Source organism: Scyliorhinus canicula, chromosome 1 (assembly GCF_902713615.1).
Source record: "Scyliorhinus canicula chromosome 1, sScyCan1.1, whole genome shotgun sequence".
Classification (NCBI taxonomy): domain Eukaryota; kingdom Metazoa; phylum Chordata; class Chondrichthyes; order Carcharhiniformes; family Scyliorhinidae; genus Scyliorhinus; species Scyliorhinus canicula.
Genome location: NC_052146.1, coordinates 273,782,509 through 273,800,380, shown reverse-complemented (window position 1 = coordinate 273,800,380; position 17,872 = coordinate 273,782,509). Strand labels below are relative to the sequence as shown.

At 44.7% G+C, this 17,872-nt stretch overlaps 1 protein-coding gene across 1 annotated transcript in view; it reads left to right on the top strand.

The window, feature by feature from the left end:
• The window catches only part of LOC119974520 (4F2 cell-surface antigen heavy chain-like), a 189,182-nt gene that overhangs the window by 28,620 nt on the left and 142,690 nt on the right, over nucleotides 1-17,872 (top strand). The window contains exons 2-3 of the mRNA XM_038813465.1: nucleotides 10,000-10,164; nucleotides 10,270-10,373. Coding sequence (XP_038669393.1) covers nucleotides 10,000-10,164; nucleotides 10,270-10,373 — 269 coding nt within the window. The remainder of the gene's footprint in view (nucleotides 1-9,999; nucleotides 10,165-10,269; nucleotides 10,374-17,872) is intronic.

Sequence of the window (17,872 nt, the reverse complement as noted above, 5' to 3'; positions counted from 1 at the left end):
CTTCATATGTCGGCCTATCATGACTGTGTGTGTGGGGGGTGAAACCAGTGGAGCTAGAAATGGTGTTCTAAATGATCATTAGGGCGAAGGGAAGTACTGTGTTCCAGGTTGTGTTATTCTGCTGCACTGTTTTCCTAATGATAGACTTCAGGGTGCGATTCATCCTCTCAACAATACCACTGGACTGGGAGTGGTATGATATGTGGAAACTCTGTTTAATCTCGAACATAACCATTACGTCTTGCAAGACTTGCCCAGTAAAATGTGTCCCTTGATTGGACTCTATGCTGCGGGGAAGACCCCATCGTGCAAAAATCTGGTGGGCAAGGATTTTAGCTGTTGCCTTAGCTGTGTTGGAGCAGGTAGGGAATGTCTCAACCCATTTAGTAAATGTGTCAATAATAGCCAGGACATACTCAAAGCCGTTTATGCCTGGTGGGAGTGGGCCAATGTAATCCAGCTGGAGATTTGTCCAAGGGCCTTCCACAGGATGGTTGTGTCTCAATTGTTCCTTCCTGGCATATCTATTGGGGTTATTTTGTACACAAAATACAGTACACAGTACTGTACAGTACACAGGCAGTTTTCGATGTAGTGTGTTACATCGTCCTGTAACTCAGGCCACCAACAGAGTATTTTGAGGTGTTCCGTGGTGGTGTCTATACCCTGGTGTCCCTGTCCGTTGTGGAACTGGTAGATGAGCTGATTTCTGTCTTGGGTGGGGACGTCTTCTCTTCTTATATGGTTAATTTGTCCTTCCACTTATCGTATGGAGCTGGGTAGGTCCCATCTAAAATTGCTTTCAGGGATTTGTCTATGCATTGGGCTTGGGCTAAGTCACCTATGTTTGGGAGACGGTGACTGTGCTTATCAGTTCGCCTCCGGGTGGTGCCAGAGTGTCCGTTACGGGCGCGGCAGTTGCTGGGTGAGGAGGTCCGGAGGTGGCTTTTAGCTTTGGCAATATTATATGTGCAGCCAGTGGCTTCTTTGATAATGCATTTGATAATGAGTAATGGGGCTGATGGTAGGGGTTTTCTATCTGCTGAGGCAAAACCTCAGGCTTGCCAGAAGGGAAGGAACTCTGTCAGGCTATTGCATACATATATACTGTCCGAATGTTTGTCAGCGGTTTGTCAGTTGGGAATGAATCGGGCTGCGTGACCACATAAGCTATTGCTGAAAGTTCGGCGGCTTGGGCTCCCAGAGGTCCAGATAGTTTGAGGGCTACTTCCAGTGGGCGAACCTGCGCATCCTCCATATAAATGCCACAGCCAGTTATTCTACCCCATCCTCAATCATGGAGGAACCACCTATATAAATTTTAAACTTCTTTTCCGGGTGCTTGGTCATCTGTTGTCTGTTCGTAGCGTTAATGGTTTGGGAATGAAGGGTCCCGTGGGATGTTTAAGCTATTATCTGGCAGTCGTGGGGTTCCCCTGTAATGCAAGCCGTTAGCTGGAAACGTGGGCACCTTAGTTCGCTTCACTGTAATGTCCCTACCCTGCAGTAACAGTGCCAAGCATGCGGCGCAGACCTGGCTTACTGAACCGTCTTTAAATCGGTCGTCTAACAAGAGTTGGGTTGGTGTGTGTTCCGTGAGGATAGCGACGGGATTGAGTCCAGTAATGTAGGCAGCCAAAAACATTGTGAGCAGGTGTCATTCGCATCCAGAGAAGCCTTGCTCTATGGGATCTAAAACTTGGGAGGCATATGCTACGGAACCTAATCTGCCGTGCCATTCTTGCAGTAGTACGGCAGAAAGGGTATGATCTGTGGCTGCAACTTCCAATGCGCAGGGCAATTCTGGGTCGTGAACTAGTAAGGCTGGTGCTGTTGCCAGGGTGTGTTTTAATTCAGTTACTGCGGCTGTGTGCTGTGGGATCCAATTTGAAGGGACGTTTTTCTTTAAAAGTTCAGATAGTGGAGCAGCGTTGGTGGAAAACCCATCAGTGTGATTTCTGCAGTATCCTATCAGGTCTGAGAAGGATCGCAAGGCGCTTACATGGCGGGGCAGTGGTAACTAGGATGGTGTCTATCCTTTTCCACTCAATCTCCCTTTTCCCGTGAGTTATTATGGTGCCTAGGTATAAGACCTTTGATTTCATGACTTGTGCCTTCTTTGGGTTGACCTTACATCCTTTTGAGTGGAGCAGTGCTAGTAACTCATCTAATAAAGCTATGTGCTCCTCTCTGGTGTTGGTCTGCAGTAATAAATCATCCACATACTGCACTAGGCAATTGGGCCGGGAGAATTTATACATGCCAGTTGCTGGTGGAATATAGACCCAGAGATGTGGAAGCCCTGCAGGAGACAAGTCCAAGTGTATTGTTAGCCTTGGAATATAAAAGCGAACTTATACTGGCAGGCCTGGTCCAATGGTATAGACCAGAAACAATTGCTGATTTTCAGCACAGTGAAGTCTTTTGCCTGCACCCCTTGTTTCATCACGGTTGCGGGGCTTGTTACTGCAACAGGGGCTGTGAGTAGGGTTACTTTATTTAATTCTCTGTAATCAAACATCAGACGCCGTGATCGGTCTGGTTTCTTAATGGGCCAAATTGGGGCATTATTTGTGGAGGCTACTGGTCTGATTACCCCCTGCCTGTAATAAGCTGTCAATCACCTTTGCTATCTCTGTCTCCGCCTGTCTGGGGAAGCTACTGTTTCTGGATTTTCATGTCCGGTCCCTTGATTAATACCTGCCCTGCTATCTGACCATAATCATCTTTGTTCTTTTGGATACTTGCCTAATTGTTGGGTCTGTGCTAATTGTTAAAGGATCGAACCAATACTCCCCATTGTGCAAATCCGATTAGCATATGCTCCAACAGAAGGAGTTGATGGGGCTCGGGTAATCGTCGCCATCTGCCAGATGCAACAATTTACTGTGTCAAAGGAGAGATTATGTTTATTCATTAAATCTCGCAGAATGTGTTCGGTGGAAGGGGGTAGGTAGACTAATACCACGGGGTGATTTGTAACTATACTGCCGATGCAAACGGTAACAGGGCCGTGATGAGGCCGTCTTGCATGTGCAAAGTAAATCCGTGAAGGGTGATTGTGCTTGTGGTCGATCATGGGGTGTCCGTGTGTAGGGTGGATGAATTAAGGGTACTTTGGGAGCCTCTGGCATCCCATCGGAATTCGACGAGATGGCGTCGTACCTTGCCGGTCACCAAGGGTCTCCCTACACTATCTCATCTGGTATTGCAGACCCAGTTCGGCGAGGCCGGACACCCAATCCAGGGAGCCATGCGCGAGGTCATGTGAGTAGAAGTCCACGGTATGCATGGGGTGGCTGGTTCCTTCTAACTGTCTGGGGTGGCGTTCCTGGTCATGTCTAAGGCTTGTTCTAGGTAGCAGGATGGGGCGTCTGGGTAGTCTCTGGGTTTGATTGTATGGCGGTGGTGTTTCTTCAATCGCGGATGAGTGTTCTGGCTGCCAGGTGAAAGTCAGCGGCACCATTGAAGGTGTCAGAATGGCTGGGGGATATGGGGGAATTCCTGCAATTGGAGAAAATTAAGTTTTCTCTTCGAGGGTTATAAGAGGGATTTTGGGTGAAATGGAGGCTATTTGTCTATGTTTAAAGTTATGTTTATCCCAGTGAGTGGAGGAGGGATGGGGATGGGGGAGGGGCGGTGGTCTTGTTTGAGGGGGGGGGGGGGGGCAGTGGTCTTGTTTGAGGGAGGGTTGAGCTGACAAGGTTGAAAAAAGAAAGGGGAAATGATAAACAGTTTGCACTTTAGCTTTGTTTGTTGGATGGTTGTGTAATTTTGTTACGTTTGAAATAAAATATGTTTTTAAAAAAAGTAACTGTGTGTTCTTAATGAGGAAATTTTAAGTACATGTTTTTGAGGTTCGGATTTTTGGTCCCAGAAATGCAAACTGCAATTTGTTCATCCGCCCACTAAATCGACCATGTATGTACATAAATCTGTTATAGTCATTGTTGCTTAATCATTTTGTGCACTGCTTTATGTTCCTCAGTCATTTTAGTTGCCTACAACCATGTGCCTATAGCTCAGTTAGATTGTCTGACCCTCAACGTGAATGAACTAGAGTTGAGCATTTTGGATTTATAATAGAGGTTATTTATCACCCAGTTTAAACAATAAACCTCTTACATTGCTCCTGCTTGACCGCATCCACAGTAACGGTGATGGAGTGCCGGCCTATGCACAACTCGACGTTTGCTGGACAAGGGTCTCCATGGCGTCCCCTGCCCTTTCCATGGATGAGTGCACATGTGGGCACCATTTCATAGAGCAGGTGGCCAGACTCCTCCGACTTTCATGTCACTTCGTTGATGGCATCGGACAACTCTTCCTGATGTTCCCTCGCCTCCTGCCGATGCTCTATCGTACGTTGGATTGCCAATTCTAAAGGCTCATCATCGGTCTGGACCTCGCAGATGCCTCTTCTGCTGTCCTTTGAGAACCCGGGATCTCGGCTGAATTTGACCCTTCCTACCATGGATTCATGTCTGTGCAGGGATCACAAGATTATGTGACTCCTCCTAAATTAGCAGAAAAACCTACCAAGACACGTATACCTGAACTGGTTGAGCGTGAAAGTGAGCACTGTAATGTCTCGAATGGAGCTCGCCTCTTCTGCCACTTCTGGCTCATTTCTGAGTTGGGGCTGGAAAAGGAGTCCTCCTCGGCCTTCGTCTCTTTTTGGAGGCGCTTGCAACTGGGAAAGGAGAGTGAAAGTGATAGCACAGCTATCACTCTAAGATTTGCATTCAATGGAGTCATCCTTACTGGGTGGATGGCCAAGGTCAGGCTGCCTATCACCAATGGCTGTGTCCTACTTAACTCTGAAGCTCTGTCCTCTAATTCAGCTAGAGCCCTCGGGTGTGATCGAGCTCCTCTGGTTTTCTCCCATTCTGATCGGTTGTGCCGAAGCTACTCCTGCTCAAAGAAGAGGACAAGCTTGAGAAGCATTGGAGTATTGTATTTCTGATCATTCCCCATTTCTTCCCTTGTATGATAGCCAACCTCCGTGTTGCAAGTCATTATTGGTACGATTTTGGCAGTTTGTGAACTAGCTCACTCCAGAGTACAACGCAACCACATGCAAGGAGAAGGCTCATGCATGCATGTGATGTGAAAGTTTCTCATTCCCTCGACCTCACCCCCAACCATCCCTGCTCCCTGCAGTGTCCCATATCTTCTGAAGGGTGAAGGAAGAAAAGTGGTCACTTCACACAGTGTGTAAGCTCTGATTTGGGGCTGTGAGGCAAGACATGACATTGCTACTGGACCCTGACATTTTGGAGTCTTTGTGGATTGACCAACCTGGCGAAGTGAATAAGGTCATTCATCCTCTTGCGGCATTGGATCTCCAACCGCCTGTGCACTTACCTCATTGGCCACTTGCACTGATTTTCAGTTACATGTTTGGCCTAGCAGGCCTTACCCAGGAGTTCCTTTACAAGTCCTATAACTATGCCAGAGATTTTAACGTCTCTAAGCGCTGGGTGTGTTCTTCTATCTCTACCAATTCCCAAGCAGGTATCCCACTACAGCCTGTCCCTTTTACTTTATCCCAAATGGCAGAATGGTACATTTTCCAAAATCACGACCATACCCTTCCAGAATGTGAGGTATCAGAACCAAAAAAATGATAAATGATGAGGTTAAGAGATGGCAATCTGTTAGCCACACATTCAACACTTTCAAGGGATGGTACCAACATATCTATAATTGGAGCCCGACATCACCCCAAGTAACCCTCCCAACTGGTCATGCTCATACTGGGACCATATGTTTAATTAACTATAGTTATAGAGGATGGAATGCAGGATACGGTAAATGTAAATAGTCTTGGATGTGAGTGCCATTAAAAGGTGCATTCATGACATTAAAGGTATTGGGCCAGGGACATGAAGGGGATCCCGTCGACTTTAAAGAGCTACCTAATTACACCGATGGGACAACTTTTACAGAATGTTGGTACCCACAAGTGGTTGCCCAATATTCTACCTATAATGGTACCTATTACATCTGCGGTAATACTGCATACCCTTGGCTCCCAATGGGAGCATGCTATTCAGGATTCATTGTCCTCTTCATCCGCCATTCCCCTTCCCTTTCCCGAGCCAATGTTGTGATAGCAAACTCAAAATATGGACATCTCATCCCACAGTTTGACAGATATCCACCTACTAATATCATCAAAAGGTCTAAACGTAAGATCACAGGGGCTGAGAAATTCTTCTCTGCTCACATCCTCGTATTGACCAGAGAATACATTAAATCGGCCACAGCCTTAGAGAAAATATCCAATGGCACTGCCCGAACCGTTTCAGTGGCATTTCAGCCGAGATGCTAGTCATTCGAACTAGCCAGAATCGGATGGCACTTGACTATTTGCTAGCCGAAAAAGGTGACACCTGTGCCCTGATTGGTGCAGAGAGGTGCACCTACATCCCACATAATTCAGAAGAAATCAAAAACTTGACAACACATATTCAAGAAGAAGTTAGGAATCTTTACCAACCCTCTGACAACACTCTGGGGGTGGTTTTCCGGATGTTTGGGTGGCACAGGAATTTCCATCATTCAGGGACTTCTCTTATTTTGCGTATTTGGAATTGTCATTTATGTAGTGATCTTGCTGATCAGATGCGTTGGTCAATGTATGGCTATCCATAATGCCCGAGCAATCAAAGTGATTCATAGTAGTCCAACTGCATCACCAGCTCATGACATTGAACAAGGCTAATACTTTGAACTGTTATTACTGCATTGTTATTGCATTATTAACCAATTATTACTGAATCATATAATTAACTTAAATTATTACTGAATTATTATTGTACTTTATAATCACCTTTTTGAATAAAATACTTCCAGAATGCTTCTAATGCTTGCAAAGCTATGCACGCTCCATTGTTGAAGGTTGTTCTCAACCATTAAAGGCAATGTGAATGAGTTCCTCTCCACGCTTACTTCTATCCTGTAGCATTTCTTCCTTGATTTCTACTTGTTATTTTGATTAATCTTATTATTCTTTAGAAGAATCAAAGGGGGGAACCAATCGAAATCAGATTTTCTGGTTAGCTTTAGATGAGATAGATAAAAGGTTTAATTATGAAATCATTAAGAGTAATTGACTAAATCATATTAACCAGGAGAGTGAGAAAAGCTGACTAGCTGGGAACTAGTCAGATAAAACTTTAAATGTTCACATTTTGCAAGTTGTTCAAGACTGGTCCGAATCTAAGGCCAGTGATAAAAGACTCCATTGTATGCAGATGCCTTCCCAAGCCTGGGCAGATCTGTTTCCATGGTAACAGTCAGTCAGGGTCATAATGACTTTTACGAAAACTGTGTTAATCTAATTAATGTTAGAGGCATAATTGGCAAGTCAGGGTATGGAAAATTACAAAATCACACCAAAACATTTATCTCTTAAATTGACAGACAGACAGTTTGGTCGAATTGAGTGAATTATAAATTAGTTGAAGCCAATCACAGCTGTAAAGAAGGCAAAACTTTAAAATCATTATCTTTTTAAAAATCACTTGTCGGATTATAAAACTTAATTCCGGAATCAATCTATCACTTTCTGAAACATATGTCTTGCTGCTGCCTTTGCTATCATCATTTTTCTTTTGTTTAAATCAATCTGTAATTTTGTACTGTGTATTATGATTTGAAAAATTACTACGAGTTGTATTTTAAACTCAACCATTGTATTCGCTAAAGCCAATCAATCTGACTTAAGTTTATAATGTAACCAAGAATTTACCAGTAGACAAAATAAAGTTCAACGTTACTTTGCCAAAAAAGAACAGCCTGAATCTCTGTTAATTGGGAACTAAGAAGGGATAACGCATATCCAGAGATCCATCACATTGGCATGAGGAAGTACCAATGCCTTAGATGCCGAGCTGATGGGTCACAGGATCAAAGCATCCCTGGTGTCCCTGGATCCCTGAAGGTTCTAGCCATCTGCCTCCAAGTCCATATCCTACACCTCCCCAGACTTTTCCTCAGACCCGTTTCTGGAATAATCCTTCCTGGTTTGTGGAGCTGCCTTGCTTCCCTCAGCCTCCGCAGGTTCCCCCATTTGCTAGACTCAAGTTTGTGCAGAGCATAGCATGCCACAACTCTTAGGGGACATACTTTGGAGGTTACTGCAATATGCTCCCCCTGATCAGTCCAGGCATCTGAAGCACATATGGAGCAGCCTGATGGTCCTCTCCACCACCACCCATGTAGAAGCATGACCCCTATTGCATCTCCCCTCTGCCTTGGATAACAGAGTGGGATCATGAGCTACCTTTTCAAGGGATAGCCCTTGTCATCCAAGAGCCATCCATCCAAACAAACATACAGGAGCCACAAATCGCCATGGTATCTCCGAGTCCAAAAGATGTAATAATTGTATGAGCTGCCAGGATAACGGACACAACCTTGGAGAATCTGTGTCCTGTGGTGGCAGGCGTGCATTCATTGAGTGGAAGCTTTCTTGGTTAACAAGATCTTCCAATGAGTCCAATCCTGGATGCGGGGAACCCAATCATTACCACAGAACCACTCTCTCTCTCTCCACTGGTTGGCCTTATCTGTCCAGTAATGGATAAATGTGCAGATGTGTCAGAAGATAGCATCAGTCACAATCTTGACACAACTGTGTGCAGCTAAATGAGACTCACTGAGGGCAGCACGGTGGCCTAGTGGTTAGCACAACCGGCTCACGGCGCTGAGGTCCCAGGTTCGATCCCGGCTCTGGGTCACTGTCCGTGTGGAGTTTGCATATTCTCCCCGTGTCTGCGTGGGTTTCGCCCCCACAACCCAAAAATGTGCAGAGTAGGTGGATTGGCTACGCTAAATTGCCCCTTAATTGGAAAAAATAATTGGGTAATCTAAATTTATAAAAAAAAAATTTTTTTAATTAAAAATAAAAATGAGACTCACTGCACAGATCCCCCACTGAGCTCTGAAAAGAAGTGGATGAGTAGAAGTTGAGTACTGTGACCTTTACAGCCATTGGCATGGGGTGTCCACCCACACAGTTGGAAGCAATTTCCAAACCAATCATGTGACATATTGCTGTCAATGTGTCCCTTGTGTGGTGGAGCCTCCTGCACACTGGATCTTGGACATTTGGAGTTAGTTGTAGTGCTGCCTGTGCATGTTAGCCACTGGCCAATGGTGCCTTCAGCAGACCCTCCCACCTGAATCTCCCTGCTGGCCCTGCACCAATTGAATCTCCTCTTAGAGGTTTGTCCTCGGGCCATTGCCCATGCTCATATAGCCTCTTCTTCCTCTTGACTTTCTCATCCTCTTCAGAGGAGGCCCCACCAGCTGAGTACACTATCCCAATTAGATGAGATGCAGAGAAACTGTGCCTTGCAACTCAAGGAACATGGTGCTGCAATCCTTAGTGAAACCTCCTGGGGTAGATGAGGCCATGAAATGCAGAAAGGCAGGCTTGAAACTAACAAAATCAAAAGATACTCTGGGACAACTCTAGTGACACAGTAACAAACCCACAGTGAAAGTGCTTGGGCTCTAGGGCCTTTTGGATAAGGAATTGATAGGAACGTTTTTTTGACCCACCCTTTATGGCTGTGCAGCAAGCTAAGAATGTAATGCCTCAGTTAGCTCTTTTATTGTAGGTGGGTGTGCATCCTACTCATGCATGCACTTGGCAACCTCAAAGTTGCAGGTAGATTACTTCAGGATGTACTCCCAAATAATCAAGCGTCAGTTGATGCCATTTTACGTTCAGTCAGGTCGAGTGTGTGTCAGATCTCAAATTGTAAAATTCTGGCCCAAGAAAGTTTTAATCAGTTAATAATCACCTCAGTTATTTTCCAATGTTAAGAGGTACCATTTAGGCTACGTGGATATTCTGTACTAAATTGTCGTCTCAACAGATTTAGAATGCTTTTTAAACTGATTTGATGAATCCTATCAATACCTGCTCATGTATTTGTGGGCCCATTGAATTCAATATTTAGACAATTTTCTTTTTTATAGGAATTCAACAGAAAATAAAATACATCTCGAGGTTGAATATAGGCACCATTATCATTGAGCCTTTTCACAACTTAAAGGCTGATGTCAATTTTTCAAAAGTTCTTGATCGAAGATTTGGTAATATCAATGAATTAAAACCTTTGTTAAAAATAGCTACAAGATCTGGTATGTCTCTGACTTTATACATTCTGATGTTGAATTTTTGTGTCGACTTTCCCGATTTGTCATGACTCCTTTTCGCATGATTGCCTGATGTTTTTTGTGTTATAGATATAAAGATTGTTCTTGATCTTACTCCAAATCCAAGAGGAGCTGAAGAGTATACTTGGTCTCACATTGATTTTTATGACAAGGACATGTTGGATGGGTTATTGGTAAAAAAAAATCATTATTTTATAATATTGTGTAGAACAAATGTTACAATTTCTGCAGAGGCAGATAACTTTTAAACAGATTTGAGCTTCCACTTATATGCTGAAATAATGACATGACAAGATTTCACGTTTTTAACAATGATTTTTATAATAAGGACATGTTGAATGAGTTATTGTTAAAAAAAAATCATTATTTTATAATGTTGTGTAGAACAAATGTTACAATCTCTGCAGAGACAGATAACTATTAAACAGATTCGAGCTTCCAATTATTTGCTGAAATACAAAGAACAATACAGCACAGGAACAAGCCCTTTAGCCCTCCAAGCCTACGCTGAACATGGTACCTGCCTAAACTAAAACCAAATGCACTCCCCGAGTCCATATCCTTCCATTCCCACCCTATTCATATATTTGTCTAGATTTGCCCCTTAAATGTCGCTATCGTACCTACTCCTACCACCTCTTAAGGCAGCACGTTATATATTTACCACCCTCTGTGTAAAACAAACTTGCCTCGCACATCTGGTTTAAACTTTTTCCCATGCCTTTAAACCTATGTCCCCTAGTACTTGACTCTCCTACCGTAGGAAAAAGAATCTGACTATCCACTCTGTCCATGCCACTCATAATCTTGTAAACCTCTATCAGGTCGTCTCTCAACTCCGCCGTTCCAGTAAGAACAGACCGAGTTTATCTAACCTCTCCTATACATCCTAGTAAACCTCTTCTGTACCCTCTCCAAAGCATCCACATCCTTCTGGTAGTGTGGCAACCTGAATTGTACAGAATATTCTAAATGAGGCCGAACTATGGTCCTGTACAGCTGCAACATGACTTGCCAATTTTTATATTCAATGCCCCAACCGATGAAGGCCAGCATGCCGTATGCCTTCTTAACCACCTTACCCACATGCCTTGCCACTTTCAGTGATCGGTTGAAATGCACGCCAGATCTCTCTGCCTATCAATACTCGCAAGAGTTCCACCATTTACTGTGTAATTCCTACCTTCCAAATGCATTGGACCTTCCAAAGTACATTACCTCACACTTGTCTGGATTAAACTCCATCTGCTTCCTCCACCCAAGACTCCAACCAGTTTATATCTTGCTGTATCCTCTGACAATCCTCTTCACTATCCGCAACTCCACCAATTTTTGATTCGTCTGCGAACTTACTAATCAGACCAGATAGATTTTCTTCCAAATCATTTATATGCACTACGAAAAACAAAGGCACCAGAACCAATCCCTGTGGAACACCGCTAGTCACAGCCTTCCATTCAGAAAAGCACCCTTCTACTGCTACCCTCTGTCTTCTGTGCCCAAGCCAGTTCTGTATTCAACTTGCCATGTCTCCTCTGATCCCATGTGAATTCACCTTTTGGATACATCTAAGGCTTTACTGAAGTCCATGTGTATAACATCTGCTGCCTTTCCCTCATCTATCATCTTGGTTACTTCCTCGAAAAACCCGATCAAATTAGTGAGGCACGACCTCCCCTTCACAAAATCATGCTATCCATAAGTCCATTTGTTTCCAAATGTGAGTAAATCCTGTCTCTAAGAATCTTTTCAAATAATTTCCCTACCACTCACATAAGTCTCACCGGCCTATAATTTCCTGTATTATCCCTGCTGTCCTTCTTAAACAATGGAACAACATTGCCTACTCTCCAGTCTTCTGGAACTTCACCTGTAGCCAATGAGGATACAAAGATTACTGTCAAGGTCCCAGCAATTTCCTGCCTTGCCTCCTTCAGTATTCTGGGGTAGATCCCATAAGGCCCTGGGACTTATCTACTTTAATGCTTTTTAAGATGCCCAACAGTGCCTCTTTATTAATATCAACATGACTCCGAATATCTACACACTCTACCCTCTACTACTTATCCACCAAGTCCTTCTCTTTGGTGAATACTGAAGCAAAGTATTCATTTAATATCTCACCCATTTCCTCTGGTTCCATACATAGATTCCCTCCAATATCCTTGAATGAACCAACCCTTTCTCTCGCTACCCTCTTGCTCTTTACATATGTATAGAATGCCTTAGGATTTTCTGTAATCCTGTTTGCCAACGACATTTCATGACCCCTTTTAGCCTTCCTAACTCCTACCTTAAGTTCCTTCCTACTTTCTTTATATTCTTCAAGGGCTTCATCTGTCCTAAGCCTTTTAGACCTTACTCATGCTTCCTTTTTATTTTTGACAAGATTCATAATATCCTTCATTATCCAGGGTCCCCTGTACTTGCCACCCTTATCTTTCTTCCTCACAGGTACACGCTGGTCCTGAATTCTAATCAACTGACATTTGAAAGCCTCCCATATGCCAGATGTTGATTTTCCCTTAAACAGCCTCGCCCAGTCAACACTCTCCAGATCCTGCCTAATGCTGTTATAATTAGCCTTCCCCCAGTCGAACACCTTCACCTGAGGACCACTCTTGTCCTTATCCATAAGCAGCTTAAAACGTACAGAATTATGATCACTGTTCCCAAAATGATCTCCTACTGAAACTTTGATCATCTGGTCGGGCTCATTCCCCAGCACCAGGTCTAATATGGTCCCTTCCCGAGTTGGGCTATTTACATATTGTTTCAAGAAATTCTCCTGGACGCTCCTTATAAATTCTGTCCCATCCATGCTTCTAGTAGTAAGTGTGTCCCAGTCAATATAGGGGAAGTTAAAATTACCCACCCCAACAACCCTATTGTTTATGCATATTTCCAAGATCTAACTGCATATCTGCTCCTCTATCTCCCGCTGGCTGTAGTAAACCCCTGACGTTGTGACAGCACCCTTCCTATTCCTGAGTTCTACCCATATTGTCTAACTGCCTGAACCCTCCAAGGTGTAATCCCTCAACACATTGTGATATTCTCCTTAACCAATAATGCAACTCCTCCACCCCTTTTGCATCCCCCTCTGTCCTGCCTGAAGCATCTAAATCTTGCTAGTTGCCAATCCTGTCCCTCTTTCAACCTAGTTTCTGTAATAGCAACAACATCATAATTCCACATACTAATCCAATCTCTTAGTTCATGCTATACCTGAACTACTACTCGCATTGAAACTAATTCACTTCAACCCACCAGGTCCGCTGATTGAACAACCACTCCCTGCCTGCTCTTCCTACCTACTTACCTGGTTCCCACCCCCCTGCCATACTAGGCAGTTCAATCTGTTTCTCTGCCTTCCACTTTTCTCCTGGAACTAGCTTTCCTTGAAACTTTCTCCTTGAAACAAGCTTTTTTTTCTATCTCCTCTTTACTACCCTCTGACTTCCTGCATTGGTTCCCATACCCCTGCCATATTAGTTTAAACCCTCCCCAATAGCACTAGTAAACAACCCCCCAGGACATTGGTTCCAGTCCTGCCCAGATGTAGATCGTCCGATTTGTAATGGTCCCACCTCTCCCAGAACCGGTTCCAAAGTCCCAAAAATCAGAATCCCTCCTACACCATCTCTCAAGCCATGCATTCATCCTGTATAACCTGTCATTCGTACTCTGACTAGCACGTGGCACTGGTAGCAATCCCGAGATTGAGATTTGAGGTCCTACTTTTTAGTTTAGCTCCTAAGTCCCTAAATACAGCAAGTAGGACCTCATCCCATTTGTTGCCTATAGTGCTCGTGCCTATACGCATTATGATAGCTGGCTGTTCACCCTCCCCCTTTAGAATGTCCTGCAGCCACTCTGAGTCATCGAGGACCCTTGCACCCAGGAGGCAACATACCTTCCTGGAGTCTCGTTTGCATCTGCAGAAACGCCTGTCTACTTCCCTTACAATCGAATCCCCTATCACTATAGCTCTACCACTCTTTTTCCTGCCCTCCAGCGCAGCAGAGCCAGCCACTGTGCCATGAACCTGGCTACTGCCGCCTTCCCCGTGATCCATTTTCCCCAACAGTATCCAAAACAGTATACCTGTTTTGGAGGGAGATGACCGCAGGGAACCCTGCACAGCCTTCCTACTTTTCCTCTGTCAGGTGGTCACCAATTTCCTATCACCCTCAGTACCATTTATCTGCAGTGTGACCAACTCGCTAAATGTGCTGTCAACGACTTCCTCAGCATTGTGGATGGTCCAAAGTGAGTCCATCCACAGCTCCAGAGCCATCAAGCAGTCTAACAGGAGCTGCAGCTGGACACACTTCTTGCACGTAAAGGAGCCAGGGACAGTGGGCACATCCCTGAGCTCCCACATCGCACAAGAGGAACATGACACGGGTCTGGGATCTGCTGCCATGTCTTAACCCTTAAATTGGCTTACAATAACAACCACAATGCCAAGAGAAAAAGAGAAAAATGAAAGGAGCAAGTACTTACCAGTCACCAGCCAATCACTTACCTGCTGGTCGAGGTGACTGAGTTGACTTCTCCCAGAATCAATCTGCTGACCGTGATATCCTTCTTTTCCCTTGCTTGTCCTCCTCACAGTGCTTTTTTTTGGTTAGAGGAGGCAGGAGGGAAACACTAATATAATGTTTCAAGTTTAACCGCTCTTTGACACCAGTTCTTCAGCTACTCACAGTACAGTCATGACATGACAAAATTTCACGTTCACGTTTTAATACTTTTGCAATTACAAGCTATGATTAATTGACTAATTATTTTTGGATGGGCCGGAGATCAAAGTTCTAAACTGGGGAAGACCGATTTTAATAAGATCAGACATGATTTGGCCAGAGTGGACTGGGAGCAGACACTTTTAGATAAATCTGCGACAGAACAGTGAAACACATTCAAGAAGGAAATAGGGGGAAATACAGGGCCAAACAAGAAAAAGGGTGTGACTAACAAAACCAGTGAATCCTAGATATCAAGAAATATAGAGCACTGGGTCAGGAGAAAAATGGGTTTATGGCAGATATCGAGGGTTCACAACAGCAGAAGCCCTACAAGTGTATAGAATGTGCAAGAGTGAACTTAAAAAGGAAATTATGAGAGCAAAAGGGGGACATGAAAGGATACTGGCAGAAAAAAATGAAGGAAAATCCTAAGTTATTTTACAAGTACGTTAAGGATAAAAGGATAACTAGGGAAAGAGTAGGGCCCATGAAGGACGACAGTGGTAATTTGTGTGTGTGCTGGCCAATGTCTAAATGAATACCTTGTGTCAGTGTTCACCTATGAGAGGGGCAGTGTGGGTATAGAAATCCGGAGATTGACTGTAATAAAATTAAAGAGATTAACATAGACAGAGGCTCTCCGTGGTCTGGCAGGCTTAAAAGTAAAGAAATCTCCAGGGCCAGATGAAATGTATTCCAGGCTGTTGAGTGAGGCAGGGAGGAAATAGCAGGGACGCTGGCAATAATTTTCAACTCCTCTCTGGCTACAGGAGAGATACCAGACGATTGGAGAATAGCCAATGTGGTACCTTCATTCAAGAGGGAGGAAGAGTTAAACTAAGAAACTACAGGCCAGTCAGTCTAACCTCAGTGGTGGGGAAACATTGGAAGCAATTCTGAGGAACAGAATTAATTTACATTTTGGAAAGGCAAGGATTAATCAAGACCAGTCAGCATGGTTTTGTTAAGGGAAGGTCATGCCTGACGAACGTGATTGAGTTTTTCAAAGAGATGACCAGGTGTGTAGATGGGGGAAATGTATTTCAGGTTGTCTACTTGGACTTGAGCAAGGTTTCTGATAAGGTCCCACATGGGAGACTGGTAGCGAAGGTAAGAGCCTATGGGATCCAAGGAAATTTTGGCAAATTGGATCCAAAATTGGCTGAATGGCTGGAAGCAGAGGGTGATGGTCGAGGGGTGTTTTTCTGACTGGATGCCTGTGTCCAGTGGGATTCAGCAGGAATCATTGTTGGGTCCTTACTGTTTGTGGTTTATATAAATGATAAGTTTATGGATAAGTTTGTGGATGATACAAAAATCAGTGGGGTGGTAAGTAGTGAGGAGGATAGCTTTCAATTACAGGAGGATTTGAACAGGCTGGTCAGATGGACTGATCAGTGGCAAATGGAAATCAATCCGGAGAGGTGATGGACTTGGGCAGGACAAACAAGGCAAGGGAATACATATAAATGGCATGACCTGGGAAGTACCGAGGATTAGAGGGCTCTTGGTGTGCATGTATACCCGTCCCTTACAGTAGCAGAGCAGGTGAATATAGTGATTAAGAAGGCTTATGATATATTTTTTTTTTCTAAAATGTTTTTTATTGAGTTTTCATATTTTATATCCAACAAATTATTAGAGAGAAAAAAAACACGCAAAAATTAACATGTATATTTACAGGTAAGCATATTCATGATAACAACTGTGGCCGCCCCCTTTAGCCGGCATACATATTTTACATTCCCCAATATGGCCGAGGCACATGTTTATAGGCATTTATTTACAGTTTGGTTTTGGGCCTTAGCTAGCCATCAAACCCCCATAACGAACCCGTAGCCCCCCGGCTACCTTCCCCCGATTCCCGTCCATTTTCCCCTGATTCTTGGCCACCCGACTATTCTTCCTCTTGTACGTTGTCCACAAACAGGTCCCGGAACAATTGCATGAATGGCTCCCACGTTCTGTGGAAGCCGTCGTCTGACCCTCGGATGGCGAATTTGATTTTCTCCATTTGGAGAGATTCCGAGAGGTCGGACAGCCAGTCTGCAGCTCTGGGCGGTGCTGCTGACCGCCAGCCAAACAGGATTCTACGGCGGGCGATCAGGGAGGCAAAGGCAAGGGCGTCCGCCCTCCTCCCCAGGAATAGATCTGGCTGGTCTGAAACCCCGAAGACCGCCACTATCGGGCATGGCTCCACCCTCACCCCCACCACTTTGGACATAGCCTCGAAGAAGGCTGTCCAGTACTCCACAGGTCTGGGGCAAGACCAGAACATGTGGGCGTGGTTGGCCGGGCCTCTTTGGCATCGTTCACATCTGTCCTCCACCTCCGGGAAGAACCTACTCATACGGTTTCTTGTTAAGTGGGCTCTATGTACCACTTTTAGTTGCGTCAGGCTGAGCCTTGCGCACGTGGAGGTGGAGTTGACCCTATGCAGTGCTTCGCTCCAGAGTCCCCACCCTATCTCAATCCCCAGGTCATCCTCCCATTTCATTCTTGTTGCGTCCAGTACGGTGTCGTCCCTTTCTACCAGTCGGTCATACATGTCGCTACAGTTCCCTTTCTCTAGGATACTTGCGTCCAGTAGTGTCTGTTGTGGCGGTTGTGGGTACGTCCTTGTCTCCTTTCATAGGAAGTTTTTGAGCTGCAGGTACCTTAGCTCGTTCCCCCCAGCTAGCCAAAATTGCTCTGTCAGTTTGTCCAGTGTTGCGATCCTGTCGTCCGTGTATGGGTCCCTGACTGTCAGTGTCCCCCTGTCCTGCCTCCACCTTTTGAAGGTGGCGTCAGTCAGTGCTGGTGTGAACCTATGGTTGTTGCAGATGGGAGCCTTGTCCGACATTTTGGTCAGGCCAAATTGCTGCCGCAGTTGGTTCTAGGATTGGAGGGTGGCTGTCACCACTGGGCTGCTGGAGTGTTTA